This window comes from Drosophila suzukii, chromosome 3, assembly GCF_043229965.1.
Source record: "Drosophila suzukii chromosome 3, CBGP_Dsuzu_IsoJpt1.0, whole genome shotgun sequence".
NCBI classification, from domain to species: Eukaryota; Metazoa; Arthropoda; class Insecta; order Diptera; family Drosophilidae; genus Drosophila; species Drosophila suzukii.
In genome coordinates this window covers 23525869-23542433 of record NC_092082.1, presented here as the reverse complement: position 1 = coordinate 23542433, position 16565 = coordinate 23525869, and the positions used below count along the sequence as shown (strand labels likewise).

The following is a 16565-nucleotide window of genomic DNA, read 5'->3' as shown; positions in this document are numbered from 1 at the left end:
GCCCGCTCTGCAGCCGTCTCTTTCGCCGTCTCAACTTGTCTGGCCAACTGTCGAAGCTTTTTGTTGATACGGTACGGTCTTTTTTCCAGACTCTGTTGTTTTATTCCGTTCGTTCGGGCCTCATTTGTTATGCGAGACATTTCGAAATGTTCTCGTAATTAAAACATGAGAATATTTCCATAAATACAAACATTGATTCAGCCAGATGGGCAAACACACTGCAATGACACATCATCATTCTCAATCCGTTCGCCCGATCCTGTGTTTTTTGTTTACAACGCGTTTGCTCAAGATTACAAATAACTAATTTAATATGCCAAACATGCAACGTCTCCCTTCGCAGCATGTGGCGCTCGACTGCGCTAGGGAAAGATGGAATTGTTCGGTTAATTGAATTATAATTGTGGACGGCAGGCAGCTACGTACTGCACCCCCTCCCCCCCAAACGAGGCTTTCCCCACCGACCTGTAGCACTCCCTCGCAGATGATCACGTCGATCATGTCGAGCAGTCAATCAATGTTCTAAAGATATTTTCATATTCTCGCTGGGTAAAATGTGTGTATATTCCGTGTAGCCAGAGGCAGAGTTCATTAGAAATGCCAGTGCAGTGAGGGATCTGTTGGGGATGGGTTTCAGTTGGTTGGGGATTGGGCACAGAAATTGTTATGATATTTATGGGTTAGAAAATGATGGGCCTCTTGCGTGATGGAGGTATAATTTATAATTGTGGCAATAACCTTAATGCAATTATATTTATAATGTAATAAATTCAGAATGGGTATAATGTCTTGAGCTATAAAAATCTTTAAAAAATAAATCACAAATTGTCAGATCCATAAGATATAAAAGTATCTAGCCTCCATAAAAAGTCTTAAAATGCTTATATAGATGTAAAGAGAACATAGACGGCGACTAGAACCCGAGTTAAACCGAACCATTTGCCCAAATCAGTTTGCACCTTTCGGTCGGCCCAATTGCCCCTGATTCCATTCGATTGAACTCTACTTTTGTGGCACGTCGGCAATGGCGTCAGTGTAAACAACAGTGGGTATCCACGTTCCGCAGAGCCACAGTGGAACCACCCGTTGAGTGGAGAGTGGGGAATGGTATAGGATGGTATAGGATGGTATGGGATGGTATAGGACGCTATAGGATGGTATGGGGGTGAAGAACGGTTCGGAGTGGCACATCATCCGACATCCCTGCGTGCTGTTTCCTGCCCGAAAAACACGCGCTGATTGCTCTGGCTGTTGAAATGCGCTTGAAAAAATAAACCAAGAGCCCAGGGAAAAAGGCATAAATTATTTGATGCAACAAAACCCCGTCCCTGCGGAAAATTAAGGTGACCATATGTGGCCGGAGGGCAGGGCACCCGACCGAGAGCAAGTGAAGCAAGAAAAACAGTTCATAAAATCAACAAACAGCAGAAGATCCACAGAATGGGAATCTCGAACAGCATTTGAAATGCCGTGCAGGGAATTCCTCTGTTGCTGTTCGTGTTTCAAATAAACTTCGAAATGCATAAATAGTTTACAACAATAACAGGGAATCAGCAGCAGTTTCCCCGAGAAGGAAAGAAAAACAGGAACAAGTGCGTTGATTGCAGCCAGCCGCCTGCACTTTGCAGTGGGAGTTGGGCGGAAAATCGGGGAAAAACTGGGCGGGGGAATCGTGTGGGCCGGGCTATTTTGAAAGCGTCTGCCGAGATGCCGAGTGCAGAATGCAGAATGCAGAATGCAGAGTGGAGAATGGAGATGGAGATGGGGAATTCGGAGTGTAGTTGCATCTGCAGCATGCCCAGAGTTCATTGGTGCCCACTTCCTCTGTGGCGAATTCCCCCCGAAAATGTTCTTCTCATTTACATTTTTTGTGTTGTTCAGCTCATTTGATTTCCTTGGACTGCGACCAGGGGGAAATCAAAACTGACCAGAGTGTTGGGTTCAAAAACCTTGCTTTAAGAAAAGTCTATCAAAATTTAAAGTACCACTGTAGTATAATAAATTGCAGTATTCCCAGCGTCCCCTTAACATTTAAACCCCTCTTGCAAAACAGAAACAAACTACACAAGTTTTTATTTCTAAATTTTCAAATCAGTTTTTCAGTTTTATCTCCTCGCAAAATCGTTTTCCATCTGCGTTTAAAATAAAATGGAAATAAATTCCCCGGCCAACTTTAACCACTTTGCAACTTCAATTCCTTGTTACAAGTGCAACATTTTATTAACCCTCCGGTTGTGCCCACCCCACAACTCCACCCCACCGTTAGTTCGAACAATTTCCCCACATATTTGGCGCTTTGGCATCGTAAATATTTTTATTGCAGAGCCATAAAAAAGAATAACACAAACAGAACCAAGGAAAAAGTGCAATAGACTATCAACAGTTTCACGCCTTCCTTTTGCCCTTTGCATACTGGCATGTTCGAGCGAATATCGGTTGATATTTTGTATCTTTGTATCTTTGTTTATGCCACACATGTTACGCCTACGGAAAAGTCGTATAAAACATCGGGGGAAGTTCGAAACACATACCCTGTCGCATGTCCCGCAGGCCTATTGTCTGCCTTTGAGTCGCAATCGGTCTGGAGTTGAGTTCGGTTGAGTTGAGTTGAGTCGAGTTGACTGGCTGTTGTTCCTACATTTGCGAGCCATATGTGGCATGAAAATGCTAATGGGGAAACTTCGGTTCTACCTAGGGGCTGCACTGGGAAAAAATACTCAAAAGCGAACAGTTTTCTTGGTATTTCAATCTAGGAACGACCAAATATTATTATGTTTTCAGACCTTAAGATCCCTAAAGTTAGATAACCTATTAAATACATAAACATAACAAGACATTATGTATAATTTTTGTCAGTGCAGGCAGCCCAGGTTGTTCGTCTGTCAATCAGAAATAAAAATTATGCAAAACGAGTTTGCTGAGATTTATTTTCAATACCTCGCATGTTCTATAAATGGAAAGAGACCTACAGTTGCATGGAAATTTCAATGGGGTATATTAAAATACGGCTATCGGAAAAACTTGACCTCTCTGGCTCTTGAAATATTCCTACATTTTTCAACTAACCAAATATCAAAGCTGTCAAACTGCCGCGGTTGATATGTGGAGTACAAAGTTCATCTGTCATCTGGGAATCGAAATTCGGATCGGTATCAAGAGTCATGTGCTGTCCACTTTCGAACTTTTTCTAGGCGAGCGGCGTTTTCCCTTTGATATGCCACCAAGAGCCACAAACAAAAAACGCTGATAAGCCCGCGATTTATTTATGATTTGGTTCGATTTGGGGTCTGATGCTTTCATAAATTTAAATTCTGGCCCCGGCGTTTCAATTAAGCAATTGTTGTAAATTGTTTTTCGACTCATTCGACTTCCTTCGACCGATATTGATATTGATACTGAGTGATATATGGCCATGAGCAGACTGTGTCTCGATAAGATTTCCGTGGGACTGGCCAGAAGAAATTAGTCAAAGCTGGAAGCGCTTGCATGCAAATTATTGTTATGGGCAATTTGGCCATTAGCCACAGCGCCATAAATTATAAACAAGACCCAGAGCAGAGTCGCCGAGATGCGAGATGCCTCATTGAAATTCCCCTAGCCGAAGGCACAAATCCAAAAACCTAGAGCCCGGGGGAACCCGACTGCCTGGGACATGTGCCTCGCATTTCAAATTTACATCCACATCCATATACCATATACCATATACCATATCCCAAGTATCCGTAGATTGAATTTGGTAATTTGTGGTCTCGCATTGGTTTATGCATTTCCATTCGCATCTGAATTGGACTGCAACTTTACGACTTGAAGAGGGTGCTAAATTAGTTGGAAAATATTTGGAAATGTGTGTTTTGGGCGGAGAAACCAATGTTGCGGTCGGTATTTATAGAATGTCTTTGGGCGGTGTTTAAGGTGGTAAATTAATCACATTTTTAAATGATATTTTGCTGGGCCAACAAATGTGTGGAAGATAAATTGATGGGCTTAATAATATTTATTTGAATGGTTTATCAAATGTTATTTGTATTTAAACACAAATTTCTCCACTGGAATGGAACCAAGTCAAAGGGGAATTGAATATTTTTCGTAGCATTCCAAGGGAATCTTTCATCCGTTGATTGAACTCATTTGTGTCTGTTGTGGATCGAAGTTTACGCAACTAATTTTGGTATTTATTTAACATTTTTACAAGAAAGCCAAGAAAAGCAAACGCAGCAGCAAAGCCATTAAAAGCCATTAACTGAAAACTTAAACGCATGCCAGAGACACACAGCGAGGTGGAGAAGGGGTGACCATCCAGCGAGGGAAAGGCGGGAAATCGGAAAAGCGGGGAAAATGGGAAAATGGGGAAACGGGAGGCGGGCAAACCGGCGACGGTGGCTGCCGCGTGTTTATCGCTTTGCGTCGGGTCGCGCACGCATGCCAACAAAATAAACCAAGCTAGAAATGCCATTAAATACGAGAGGAAAATACGAAAAAGTACGGAAAAAATACGAAAAAATGGGGAAAAGCATATACATATAATACAAAGCAAGCCAAAAAAAGAAAACCGGGAGAGGGCAGCGACAAACAAACATGAAAATCAATGCCGCGCGGAGGAAGAGCCACCCACCAGGATAGCGGGGCCCCCGGGGCGTATGCGTAATATCGTAATATCGAGAGAGAAGCGCAGGGAACCATGAAAACAGAGCGGGACGGCGACAAATTTATAGCATTGAAATAGAAACCAGACATCGAGACGTCAAATTGGCCCCCACACACACAGATTTCAAAGTCAAAACCCAGGCAAACTACCAACGGCAAAAGTGCTGGCTAAAACAAATAAATAAAAATCCTTTTTGGCAGGCCGCACTCTAAAAACGCGAATTTATGAGCCATGTGAATCGCTGTTTGCGTTGCATTAAATTGCATAAATTAATTGCCACCAATCAAGAATGTTGCCAAAACGCGTTGGCGACTCGTAAATAAATAAAACTAATGTCTGGGAATTAATTGCGAAAATTCGGTCAAAGCAAACAAATCGTAAATTATGGTGATTCTATTTTTCTCTGGAAAAATGCTGTGTTTATTGGGTCGTTGTTTGTGGTCAAGAGAAGGAAATGTTGACACCTGAGATGTTTTTCAAAATTAAAAAAATGTATCTCATAGATTTATCAGAACCAAAAGAGCTCCAATTTTACGGTGTGCTGTGGAAACCATTATAAGTAGTAAAATAAGTTTAGTGCTTAATTAAAAGTGCTGCTGTGGCACAACCTCTGTACTTACTCTGACCCAAGCTCCGCAATTAAGCACCTTCCGCAGGTGGGGGTCACACACACAGGGGCAGGGATACGACCTCCAGCCCGGTGTCACCCATGTATCTGTATCTTCAACTCCCCGCCTCGTAGCTCACCATTAATTATCCATGTCAGCGGCATTTTGTCACACAACAACCATCGCTACTACGGAACATCCTCGCATTTTCCGGGAGCATGTTGCAGATATATTTCACTTAATTTCCACACTGACATTAATTAATACCCGTGTGTGTGTGGGTGTGTGTGGGTGTGCGAGGGAGACGGCACGTGGTTGTTAGTTGACAACAAAGGGCACTAAAAATGTTTGTACGCCGGGAATGGGGCTGGAGTGGGAGTTTCGCCCCGAGAAGGAGTTCCACCAGAGACATGCTAAATTGTCAACCCAGAACTTCAGACACAACATGCATCATTCATGCCGCAGTGTATGTGCTCGGGCTTTTGGCCCTTCCTCGCCCTCTTGACGCTTTCAAATGACCATAAAAATCGTTTTTATTGCATGTGTCACCACAGCCGGGAAACTCTTACCGTAATAGTTTTTCTCGCTCTTTTTTGTGTGTCAATGTCGCCGGCAGTTGGTTATTTTTTACCGCGGTTCCCTTTAATTGCCATTAAAATAAAACAGCCACCGGAATGCGAGCCACAGACAACGCGGCGACAGTCGTTAAACCACCTATTTTTCATATCTTTCCCCGTCTTCCTGCGCTTTCAATTAGTTTTCCATCAACGAATATCAGCATATTTTATTTTTTAGTACCCGGCTGCATTTATGATTCAATTACTTTTATTACCAAATCGGGGTGTAAAATGCAGTCACCGGTATTAGCCATAAAACGCTCGATTATCAAATATGACCATAAATGTAAATCGTAGATAAATGGCAATAACAGTATTTTCCTTTTGGAAAGTTAAAAAGCCAACAAATGGCAGTAAAATAAATGTCTCGGGAATGAAGGATCGTTAAATGAGAAGTGAAAAAAATTGAAACTGGAAAGCCATTCCATTTGTAACTGGTTTTTACGTGCCAATGCAAAACGAATAAAAAGAATTTGAGTAGAGTAAATAAAGAGGGAAAAAACTAATTGGATATTGTCAATTAAATTTTATTTTATAAACCATAAAGTTGCAATTATAAAAATGCTAGAAATATAATCCTTTCCAATCCATAAAGCTGGACAATGATTTTCCCCACAACTCATTATCATTACGCGGCACCCAATATATCTTTGTAACACCTCAGTTTGGTGAAACAGTCATGAAACTTTTATAGTTCCTCTTACGCCGCTGTTTTATGAGGCGTTTAAGTTGCATCGTAAAACCCCTACACTCGTTTTCCCACCCAGAATATTGTTATTTTATAAATGTGCCACATCCTGAAGCAACAAAAATTATATATATTTTTTTTACTCTTCGGATATTTAATTTGTACCCCACAAAATTCCCTTTTGATGGGCGGCGTGTTGTGTTTCCATTGTCGCAAAAGGAAATGGAAATGGAAGTGGAAATGGAAATGGGAACGGGAATGCAAGGCAATTCGTTTTTAATTGTTTTTCTTCTCCCCCAAAAAGTATGCTAGGGGGAGTGGCAACAACTGTCAAAATAAAAACGCTTGCTCATGCTGCAAAATTTGAAATGGAGAATAAAATCTGCCGACAGGACAACCACCCACACATGCAGGACTTGCATGTTTTAGCCCGTTTTTGCCTTTTAGCAGGGAAGACACTTGACACTCTTTTGTATTTAGTCAGCCAGCCGACGGTTCACACCCCCGAAAGGCACCCTTCCCTTGGCCTCTGCAGCTGCACTTTTGTCTTGTTATTAGCAAAATTTGCAGGGCAGAGGAAGCGGGGCAAAATCGGAAATTTAATTTTATTTCCATGTTTTTGTTTCGCCCAGAACTCTGTCATTTGCACAGGAAAAAATGATTTACAGAAGTTAGGATTAGGATTGAACATTAATGTAAATTTAAAAAAAAATCTATTGAATTTAAAACATTTAATTAACTTGAAAATGCCGGTTTATGTGCCTACAAGTATGCTACAATATATGTTAAACTCAGAGGTATTAAAAAATGAATATCTTATTCTGCACATGAAAAATAGTGGTTTGCAAGTTTGGCATAAAAAACATTAATGTGAATTTTTAAAAAAATTTATTTCATTTAAATCATTGAAATCACTTTAAAATGACATTTCAGGTGTCTAAAAGTATGCTACAATATATTTTAAGCTAAGAAATACAATGACTTCATTAAAAATATGAATATTCCTTTTCACTGCATACTTTAAGACACCTAAAATTACATTAGCTGCCATTTATATATCTTTAAATATTATAAAAATTTCCTTCTGAAATTTTAAGAATCAAAAACAACGAAACTTTTTTTCTGTGCATGGTCACCCCTCTGGTTTTGCCCTTTTGGCCGTTCCACTCGCTTTCTGCGGTGTCATTTAGTCCGCAGTAAGAGTTTTTGGTTCAAAACAAGGACAACGACGGAAAAAAAACAAGGACAAGGAATATTCAATAATAGCAAACCCTAAGCGACAGAATCAACCCCTCGAAAGAACCCATCCCCTTGCTTCTGTATTTCCTTAGGGTGCAGGGTGGTTACCAAAAATATACAGGAACTGTTTGACATTTGCAAATCGTTTTGCGTGAAGTGCCCGGCGGATTTCCCCGATCTCCGAGGATCTGTTACTTGTGCATTAACCATAATCCGTCAAAGGAGCCAAATGAAGCCTCCCGAGGGGCAGGGAAATCTGCGGAAAATGAGATAGATGCACAGTCAGCGGAGTCGGGATGGCGTCCACTTAATTAAAACTTAATTGTGAAGTCAGAGGACTCACAGCGGTTAAGCACGGTCTAAAAAACTATGCAAAAAAGCATTTAATGATGGGCCACATGCACAAACAATTTGCATTCTGCTAAAACTTTCACAAAGCAACAAAAGCCGACGAACATCAAAGGGCGAAACCGTTGGAAAGAGTGCTCCAGAACCGCTTTTAAAAAAATGTTGCAAAAGTGTGACAGCAAAAACAGGCGGGCAAAAAAAAACACGTTTAAATGTCAATGATTTTAATGGGCGGACGCGCAAAAATCTTGAGCCAGTTTTGTGTTTATTACGTTGACAAAGCTCCTCGGGGAAAAGCTCACAGGAGACCCAAGCCCCCTTTTCCCCGTTTTCCGCAGCCCTTTTGCCGTTTCCCCATTTGAACTCGCTGCGTTTGTAAGGTCATGGAACTTGTCTGCATTGACTTTGAGTGGGGGGTGGGGGTGGTTCAAACCCCCCGTTGGAAATAAAAACTTTTCATCTGCCGTCTCTTTCAGTCGCCGACAACCTGTCTCTTTCTGACCCTGCCGTGTCGACAAACTGTTTTCATTTTGCGCCGCTACGCGCTTTTTGATGCCGCCGCCAACAAGGCAAACAGTTGCTCCTGCTCCTGCTCCTGTTTTTCCCCGCTTTCCACCGAGAGTTTTTCAATTGATTTTCGCGGTTTGCTTTGGCCAAGGCCACAGCATGGGTGGCGGTTGAGGGGGCCTGGGTTGACTGTTGCACCTGGGAGCCCTCCGAGTTTGTTGCTGCTGCTTCAACGCTTCTTTGTGCCCTGCACCTGCGCGGGGCAAGGGGTTCCCCGAAATCGAGGAAGTACCCCCATAGAAAGTTTAAGTGCTTTGTGGTTGGCAAGTTTTTCCTTTTTGGCATTTCCACGCTCCGCTTCTTATTTTTTTCGCATTTTTCCGAGCCCCACGAGCAGCGATTTGGAGCCGTTTTGTATGAAGACCTCTTCTTTGGCGGGGCTTTTTGCCTTTGATTGATTGATTGGCCTCCATCGGGGCGATAAGTTATCGATTAGCATTCTCTTTGGCTCCCCAACGATGCTGGTTTCGGTTCGGTTTGGCTCGGTCATTGTTTGGTTAATTGCTCATCATCATTATCTTGAGTTGAATGCCGGATTTACTTCCGCCGCTTTTGTGCCCCGGTGTAAGCTGTACTTGCAAGCGATATTGGCAGCTAAAAGTTTATAACTTGGGTGAGTTGGGGCCGTGATTCTTTGACAGCCACTCCATCAGCTTAAAATCTTTCCAGGGCTCTTCCTTGAATAATGAACATTAAATGCAACAGATAATCAGGGGACCCTGGGTATAAACCAAACACAGAGAGAATTCTGACGTTCTCATCTGAGTTGAAAAGGTTCTAAAAAATAGAACATTTTTGAAGTTAAAATTGTTTTCATTGCCTTTGAATCAAGTTGAATTGGCGGTATTTACATTGTATATCGCAACAACTAAACTATTAGTCCAGTCAGTAGTGTATACTTATTAACAAGTTGTTAAGTAAACTCAATTTAACTTTTCTCTTCGAACCTTTTCGTTTAAATATTTAGAACATTGATAATTAAGAACGAATGTTCTCAATTCAAGAACTGTACTTGAGTATTTCTCTCTGTGAAGAAAAAGATATAGTATGATTAAATTCATTATCCATTTTATCTAGATATTAATAGTAATTTTAGGCGCTATCTGGATCCCTTCTCTTATTTTTGGTTCGAGAGAATATTTAAAGATGGAAAACTCATACTTAATAAATTTACCATGTTAACATCAAACTTATGCCCATGTGCTTTTTTCAGTGTACGTTAAATAACTCAAAGGAACAAGCGTTAATTTTTAATCAGCCACTAAATAGTATACAACACATCTTCTTAGATTCTCGGAATACTGCAAATGAGATCATTCCTTAGAGACCTGACTCGCTGCGAGATTCCCACCTTCTCGGAAACCCACACCTCGAGCGGTTTGTTTGCCATGGGTGACGACTGTACTTCGAGGAGCCAGCCACACTTGCTACTTATTTGCTCGTTGGTGTCGTCTTCCCGCTGAGTCTTCGGCTTGTTTGTTTAATTAAAACAGTCAGGTTGTCGCTGCAGTTGATTTTTCTGCTGGCCGTGTTGCCGGCGGGCTACCAACTTTGGTAACAGCTTCCGCCCGACGACCTCTTTAGCGCATCGAAGCGCAGCCATCCACCGATCGGATCGGCTCGGATCGGGGATCTCTCTTTTCCCCCACATCTCTGCATTCTCGAGTCTTTGGCAAACATGGTCGGGCCAGGAAAGTCGAGGCCCGGTCCCCAAGCCGGTCGAGAGCTTGGACAAACATCGTTGAGACTGGCTGGCAGCGTGATTTTGTATAATTCTTCCAGCGGAATGATTGGCAAAAAGCCATGCATTCGGGGCGAGTAATAATTTGTTACTCGTAACGAGCTTGTAGCGTCTGAGCCGCACGCTTGTTAACAATTAAATAAACAATATGAGTCTGCACTAAATGCGATGAGGCTGGGGAGAAACAACAAATCATTAAGCAAACACGGTCCCGTCGATCGGCCAAATACAAACATTTGGCTACCACTCGGAGCGGCGGAGACTGGGCCTGAGAAGCTGGCTGATCTGGGAGAATCTGGGAGAAGCGATCCATTCGTCACCGCCACTTGAGACATTTTTCTCTATTAAAAATAATATTTACGCATTCTGCTTATTTCTTTTTCCCCTTTTTCCCTCGCTCCACTCGAGAGAAGCACGTTTGCTATTATTTCCAGGCCATTTCCCATGAACACATCCACCTATTTGTGGTAGTTGTCGGCCGGCAATCAGAACCCAGGGTCGAGCCAAAAGGAGCCCAAGATCCCTCGTATACTTGCACACCATGCCCAACCACTTGAGGCTTTAATAACCAGAGCGAGCTGTATTGGCCACCACACTCTCCACTGGCCAAATGTGGAAGCCGTTGTGAACGTGGCTTTTCCATATCCAAACCCATGTACGCATTTTCTTTTCTTTTCCATTTCGCCTGGTCGAGTCTGCCATTTTAGTCACGTTCGCTGCATTTCAATATGATTTTCCAGCGTCGGACAAACCAATTAGACTTTTCCCTCTTTCCGTTCGGTGATTGTCGCATTGTTTTGGCTTAAGGCTAATTTTCACTCTCGGTTGCGAAAAGTGCTTAATGTCGCCGAAGAGGGCACATGTTAATTTGGTGGGATAGGCTTGGGAAATAGGGGAGTTACAGCTTTAGTTTTTCCTAGGAAACAATTTGTATAGACGATTGGGACAAGTTTAGCAAAGCTTGAGGCACCTGTGTTACATTTAAGAACTCCTTCGAAGACACCACTTTAGTTATAGATATTTGCTTGTTCTTGAATTTCCTAATTATGAATTTAACTTGAACTTTACTTTGAATTGATTTACACCCAGAAAAATTGAGAAAAGAAAAAGGTCAGGATAGAGTGTTCTCTCACTTATTCGAGAAGAAACGTTCTTGAAATCAAGACGAAAGTACTCTCAAGTTTGTTTTTCGAGATGAAATAAACTTGAACTAGAGGTGAAAGTAGTTTGATTCGAGACGAAAGTAAACTTGAAAACGGAGAACACGGCACCTAGATTTTTGACTTCAACTTAGTTTAGAGGTCGGGAAACTAATTATCCACTTTAATTGTAACAAATACATGACTTTAAATAATTTGGTTGCCTTTAACCACTTATGCATAACCACTCTTAGACCTTGATTAGTGACAGCTCATCTTTCTGTACTCGATTCCCATTTGCTGAATCTGCCATTCGAGTAGGAGAACGTTGCGTAAGCATCACCGCAACCGATAGACGCCTCCATCTATCCCCAGTTCGAATAGATTGTATTCGCTGTAATCGATAGCCGCCTCACGCCTGGCATTGTTTCTCACGATCCGATTGCCCAGGGCCCACATTTCGATATTGGATTTCAACGTTTATTTTTGGCGCTACCCTCGAGTTGTAATCACAACACTTGGGCTCGGGCTTTCCGTCCCGCCCACGCTGTCCTAGAAACATTTTCCGTGGCGTATTTACTTAATTATTTTGAAGTGCTCGGCAAACATTTTAACACGAAAAATGTTTCAGTGAGAGCCGCACTCTGCAACTTATTTTCGGGGTTGTATCGGTCGGGTGGACGGGGCGAAATTCTGATGGACGCCGACTAACGCACACAAATGTTATTAATTAAAATGTCATTCATTCAGAAAAACAATGGAAGGACTTTCATCGCCGAACAAAGGAGTTGGGGGGTGTAATGTGGGGAGGCAGGACGAGTCCGTGTTTTATTTGCAGCTGTTGTTGACAGTTTTCCAAGAGCCGAGAGCTAAGCTGGCTGCAAAGCTTTAAAGCTGCTGCTTTTCCCCGGACCACACGCAGCTGAGATCCCAAACTGAAACTGAAGCTGGCCGCAAAGCCGCAAATATGTATGTCACTTGACACTTGCTAAAAACTGTATATAGTATCTCGTAGATAAATTTCGTGACTTTGGGCGCTCAGAAGCACAGAAGCTGCTGGCGAGTAAATTGCCCTTCACTTCAGTCCGTCCAGCTGTCAATTTTTGGTATCTCAGACCCGAGTATCTTGCCTGTGGAGCAGCTGCCGGCCGAGTTGACCACAAACCGCTGGCATCGATATCGCCAGCTGCCATTCCATAGTTATTCCCCCAAAAAAAAGGTGTCACCCATATAATATTTATTATCCAGTCGGCGGAGGGGGGAACTTGACTTGATGGGTGGCTTCGCAGCCTCCATTTTGAATGGGCTTCAAGTGAGCAATTGTCTTGAATTAATTCCTGCCTCATCACATCCAATCCATCAGCGTTTCACACCCTTTTTCAGATGGGAACCAAAGCAAACACTTTCATCAAGCACGCACTGAGGGAAATAACTGGGTCTGTAATACAAAGATTGATTTGGGGATTGGTCATATCAGACATACAAAGGCTTGACTTGAAACAATACAGTTGATACAGAATCTCAAACTTCCGTATCTCAAAGATTCTATAGGTCGAAATAGTTCTGAAGGAAATAGATAGTATCTAACTCTTCAGAACTCTAATCTCTCACTCTTTTTTGGTGCCGATGGTTTAAGATATGAAAGTTCAACTGCAATCCCATTACTAAAAGAAAGGAGATCTTCAAAACCATTTATAACTAAAACTAAACACTCCTTCTTTTGTATGGAATTTTCTCTGTCTGCACTGGAACCATGCGTTCGCAGCCAGCAGACGCCGTCAAATTTAATAAAACTCACTGATTTTGATTGATGCGGCTCTTGGTCAGCAGCAGTTCCCGATTCTGAATCAGAACCATCAGCAGGGACAGCCCTGAAGCGTCAGCAAATATTGGCGGAAGGGTTGTCACTCGATGGGGAGTGGGGAAAGCGGAAAACCGGGGTGTTTGGTGGGTGAAGTGCTCGAGTGCTTGACATGTGACATGGACATGTCGTCCAAGTGTCGCGGCGCTCAATTGAAACAAATGAAGCGCGAAAGTTCTCCAGGGAGCGAATCAGAATCAGAAACAGGAAAGAGCAGTTTCTACTTGTCGCCGCCTCATCAGCGATCAACTATAACGACTACGGCCATCTCTTTCCCTTCATGTGACGTCTGTTGGAAAATGTAGGGTGGAAAATCAGTTGAATTTGGGCAGTCGGCTCGTTGAAAGCTAAAAATAACTTCAAGTATCGGTCGAACATGTGCAGGTTAAAGACAAACACTATCAGGATCTGACTTCCTTATCATGCAAGCTATAAACAGAATGTTTTAAAGATCATAAATTGAAGTGTTGTGAAGTTCGAAATACCATATATATTTATAACCATGAAATGTTGGGAGGAGTATAAATCTCTCAGTGAATATCAGTGGATTTCAGATCCTTCATACTATACAAACATTTATCACTAAAGCTTGTAAATAACTTTGTAGTTCTGTTGATCTGACTTCCGTATCACAAAAATCATAAGCTTGGAACTTTAATGGTCATATGTTTAAGTGTTGTGACTTCAGGAGTATAATATATAGCTTAGCAATGAACTATGGGTGGATTTGAGATCCACTGTATTGTGAAAACATTTTTCTTTAAAGTCACTGTTGAAGCTGAAATTAACCAGACATCCTTTCCCTATTCTTCCAGTTAGACCACGCCGTTTGTAGAGCGTTGACGATTTGACGCGGAGCTGTGTCTGGAAGGAAACGCGACCGCTTTTCCGGCTCTCGAGGCACCTCCACGCGGAGTGAGGTGCACGCGCAGAGAAGGTCAGCCAGCAACGACCCCAAGTGGTCCCAAATCACCCAATCGAACTAAGCTAAGACGCACAAGATGAGACACAACCGACTGAAGATCCTGACCCTGGGACTCGTCCTGCTCCTCACATCCTGCCGAGCGGACGGGCCGCAGCACAGTGCGGATCACGGCATGGGCATGGGCATGGGTGGACACGGCCTGGACGCGAGTCCCGCGCCCGGCTACGGAGTGCCAGCCATCCCCAAGGACCCCAACCTGCGGTGCGAGGAGATCACCATACCCATGTGCCGGGGCATCGGCTACAACATGACCTCCTTCCCCAACGAGATGAACCACGAGACCCAGGACGAGGCGGGCCTGGAGGTGCACCAGTTCTGGCCCCTGGTGGAGATCAAGTGCTCGCCGGACCTCAAGTTCTTCCTGTGCAGCATGTACACGCCCATCTGCCTGGAGGACTACCACAAGCCGCTGCCCGTCTGCCGCAGCGTCTGCGAGAGGGCCCGCTCCGGGTGTGCGCCCATCATGCAGCAGTACAGCTTCGAGTGGCCGGAGCGGATGGCCTGCGAGCACCTGCCCATCCACGGCGACCCCGACAACCTGTGCATGGAGCAGCCCTCCTACACGGAGGCGGGCAGTGGCGGCAGCTCGGGCGGTTCGGGTGGCTCGGCCAGCGGCTCCGGCTCCGGTGGCAAGCGGAAGCAGGGAGGCAGTGGCTCAGGTGGCTCCGGAGCTGCCGGTGGAGGTGGATCCACCTCGTCGAAGCCCTGCCGCGGACGCAATTCAAAAAACTGCCAAAATCCCCAAGGAGAAAAGGCAAGCGGAAAAGAGTGCAGCTGCTCGTGCCGCTCCCCACTCATCTTCCTGGGGAAGGAGCAGCTGCTGCAGCAGCAGCAGGCGCAGATGCCCATGATGCACCATCCGCACCACTGGTACATGAACCTCACTGTCCAAAGGATCGCCGGCGTGCCAAGCTGCGGCATTCCGTGCAAGGGGCCCTTCTTCAGCAACGACGAAAAGGACTTCGCCGGCCTCTGGATCGCCCTGTGGTCGGGCCTGTGCTTCTGCAGCACGCTCATGACCCTAACGACATTCATCATCGACACGGAAAGGTTTAAGTACCCGGAGCGACCCATCGTCTTCCTCTCGGCCTGCTACTTCATGGTGGCCGTGGGCTACCTGTCGCGCAACTTCCTCCAGAACGAGGAGATCGCCTGCGACGGCCTGCTGCTGCGCGAGAGCTCCACGGGCCCCCACTCCTGCACCCTGGTCTTCCTGCTCACCTACTTCTTCGGCATGGCCTCCTCCATCTGGTGGGTGATCCTCAGCTTCACCTGGTTCCTGGCCGCCGGCCTCAAGTGGGGCAACGAGGCGATCACCAAGCACTCGCAGTACTTCCACCTGGCCGCCTGGCTGATACCCACCGTTCAGTCGGTGGCCGTGCTCCTGCTCTCGGCGGTGGACGGAGACCCCATCCTGGGCATCTGCTACGTGGGCAACCTCAACCCCGACCACCTGAAGACCTTCGTGCTGGCCCCGCTCTTCGTCTACCTGGTGATCGGCACCACCTTCCTGATGGCCGGCTTTGTGTCCCTCTTCCGCATCCGGTCGGTGATCAAGCAGCAGGGCGGCGTCGGCGCCGGAGTCAAGGCGGACAAGCTAGAGAAGCTGATGATCCGCATCGGAATCTTCTCGGTGCTCTACACGGTGCCGGCCACCATCGTGATCGGCTGCTATCTGTACGAGGCGGCCTACTTTGAGGACTGGATCAAGGCCCTGGCCTGTCCGTGCGCCCAGGTGAAGGGTCCCGGCAAGAAGCCCCTCTACTCGGTGCTGATGCTCAAGTACTTCATGGCCCTGGCCGTCGGCATCACCTCGGGCGTGTGGATCTGGTCGGGCAAGACCCTGGAGAGCTGGCGACGCTTCTGGCGGAGGCTGTTCGGAGCGCCCGATCGCACGGGCGCCAACCAGGCGCTGATCAAGCAGCGACCACCGATTCCGCATCCGTACGCCGGCTCAGGAATGGGAATGCCCGTGGGCTCGGCGGCGGGCTCCCTGCTGGCCACGCCATACACCCAGGCGGGCGGCGCTTCGGTGGCCTCCACCAGCCACCACCACCTGCACCACCACGTTCTCAAGCAGCCGGCGGCCAGCCACGTATGACATGGAGAGTCGGGGGGAGCATCGAC

At 45.1% G+C, this 16565-nt stretch overlaps 1 protein-coding gene across 1 annotated transcript in view; it reads left to right on the top strand.

Annotated features, from left to right (window-relative positions):
* Positions 1-16539, top strand: part of LOC118876780 (frizzled-2) — a 97889-nt gene extending 81350 nt beyond the window's left edge. The window contains exon 7 of the mRNA XM_036815194.3: positions 14269-16539. Coding sequence (XP_036671089.3) covers positions 14455-16539 — 2085 coding nt within the window. The 5' untranslated portion in view covers positions 14269-14454. The remainder of the gene's footprint in view (positions 1-14268) is intronic.
* The last annotated feature ends 26 nt before the right edge of the window (positions 16540-16565 follow it).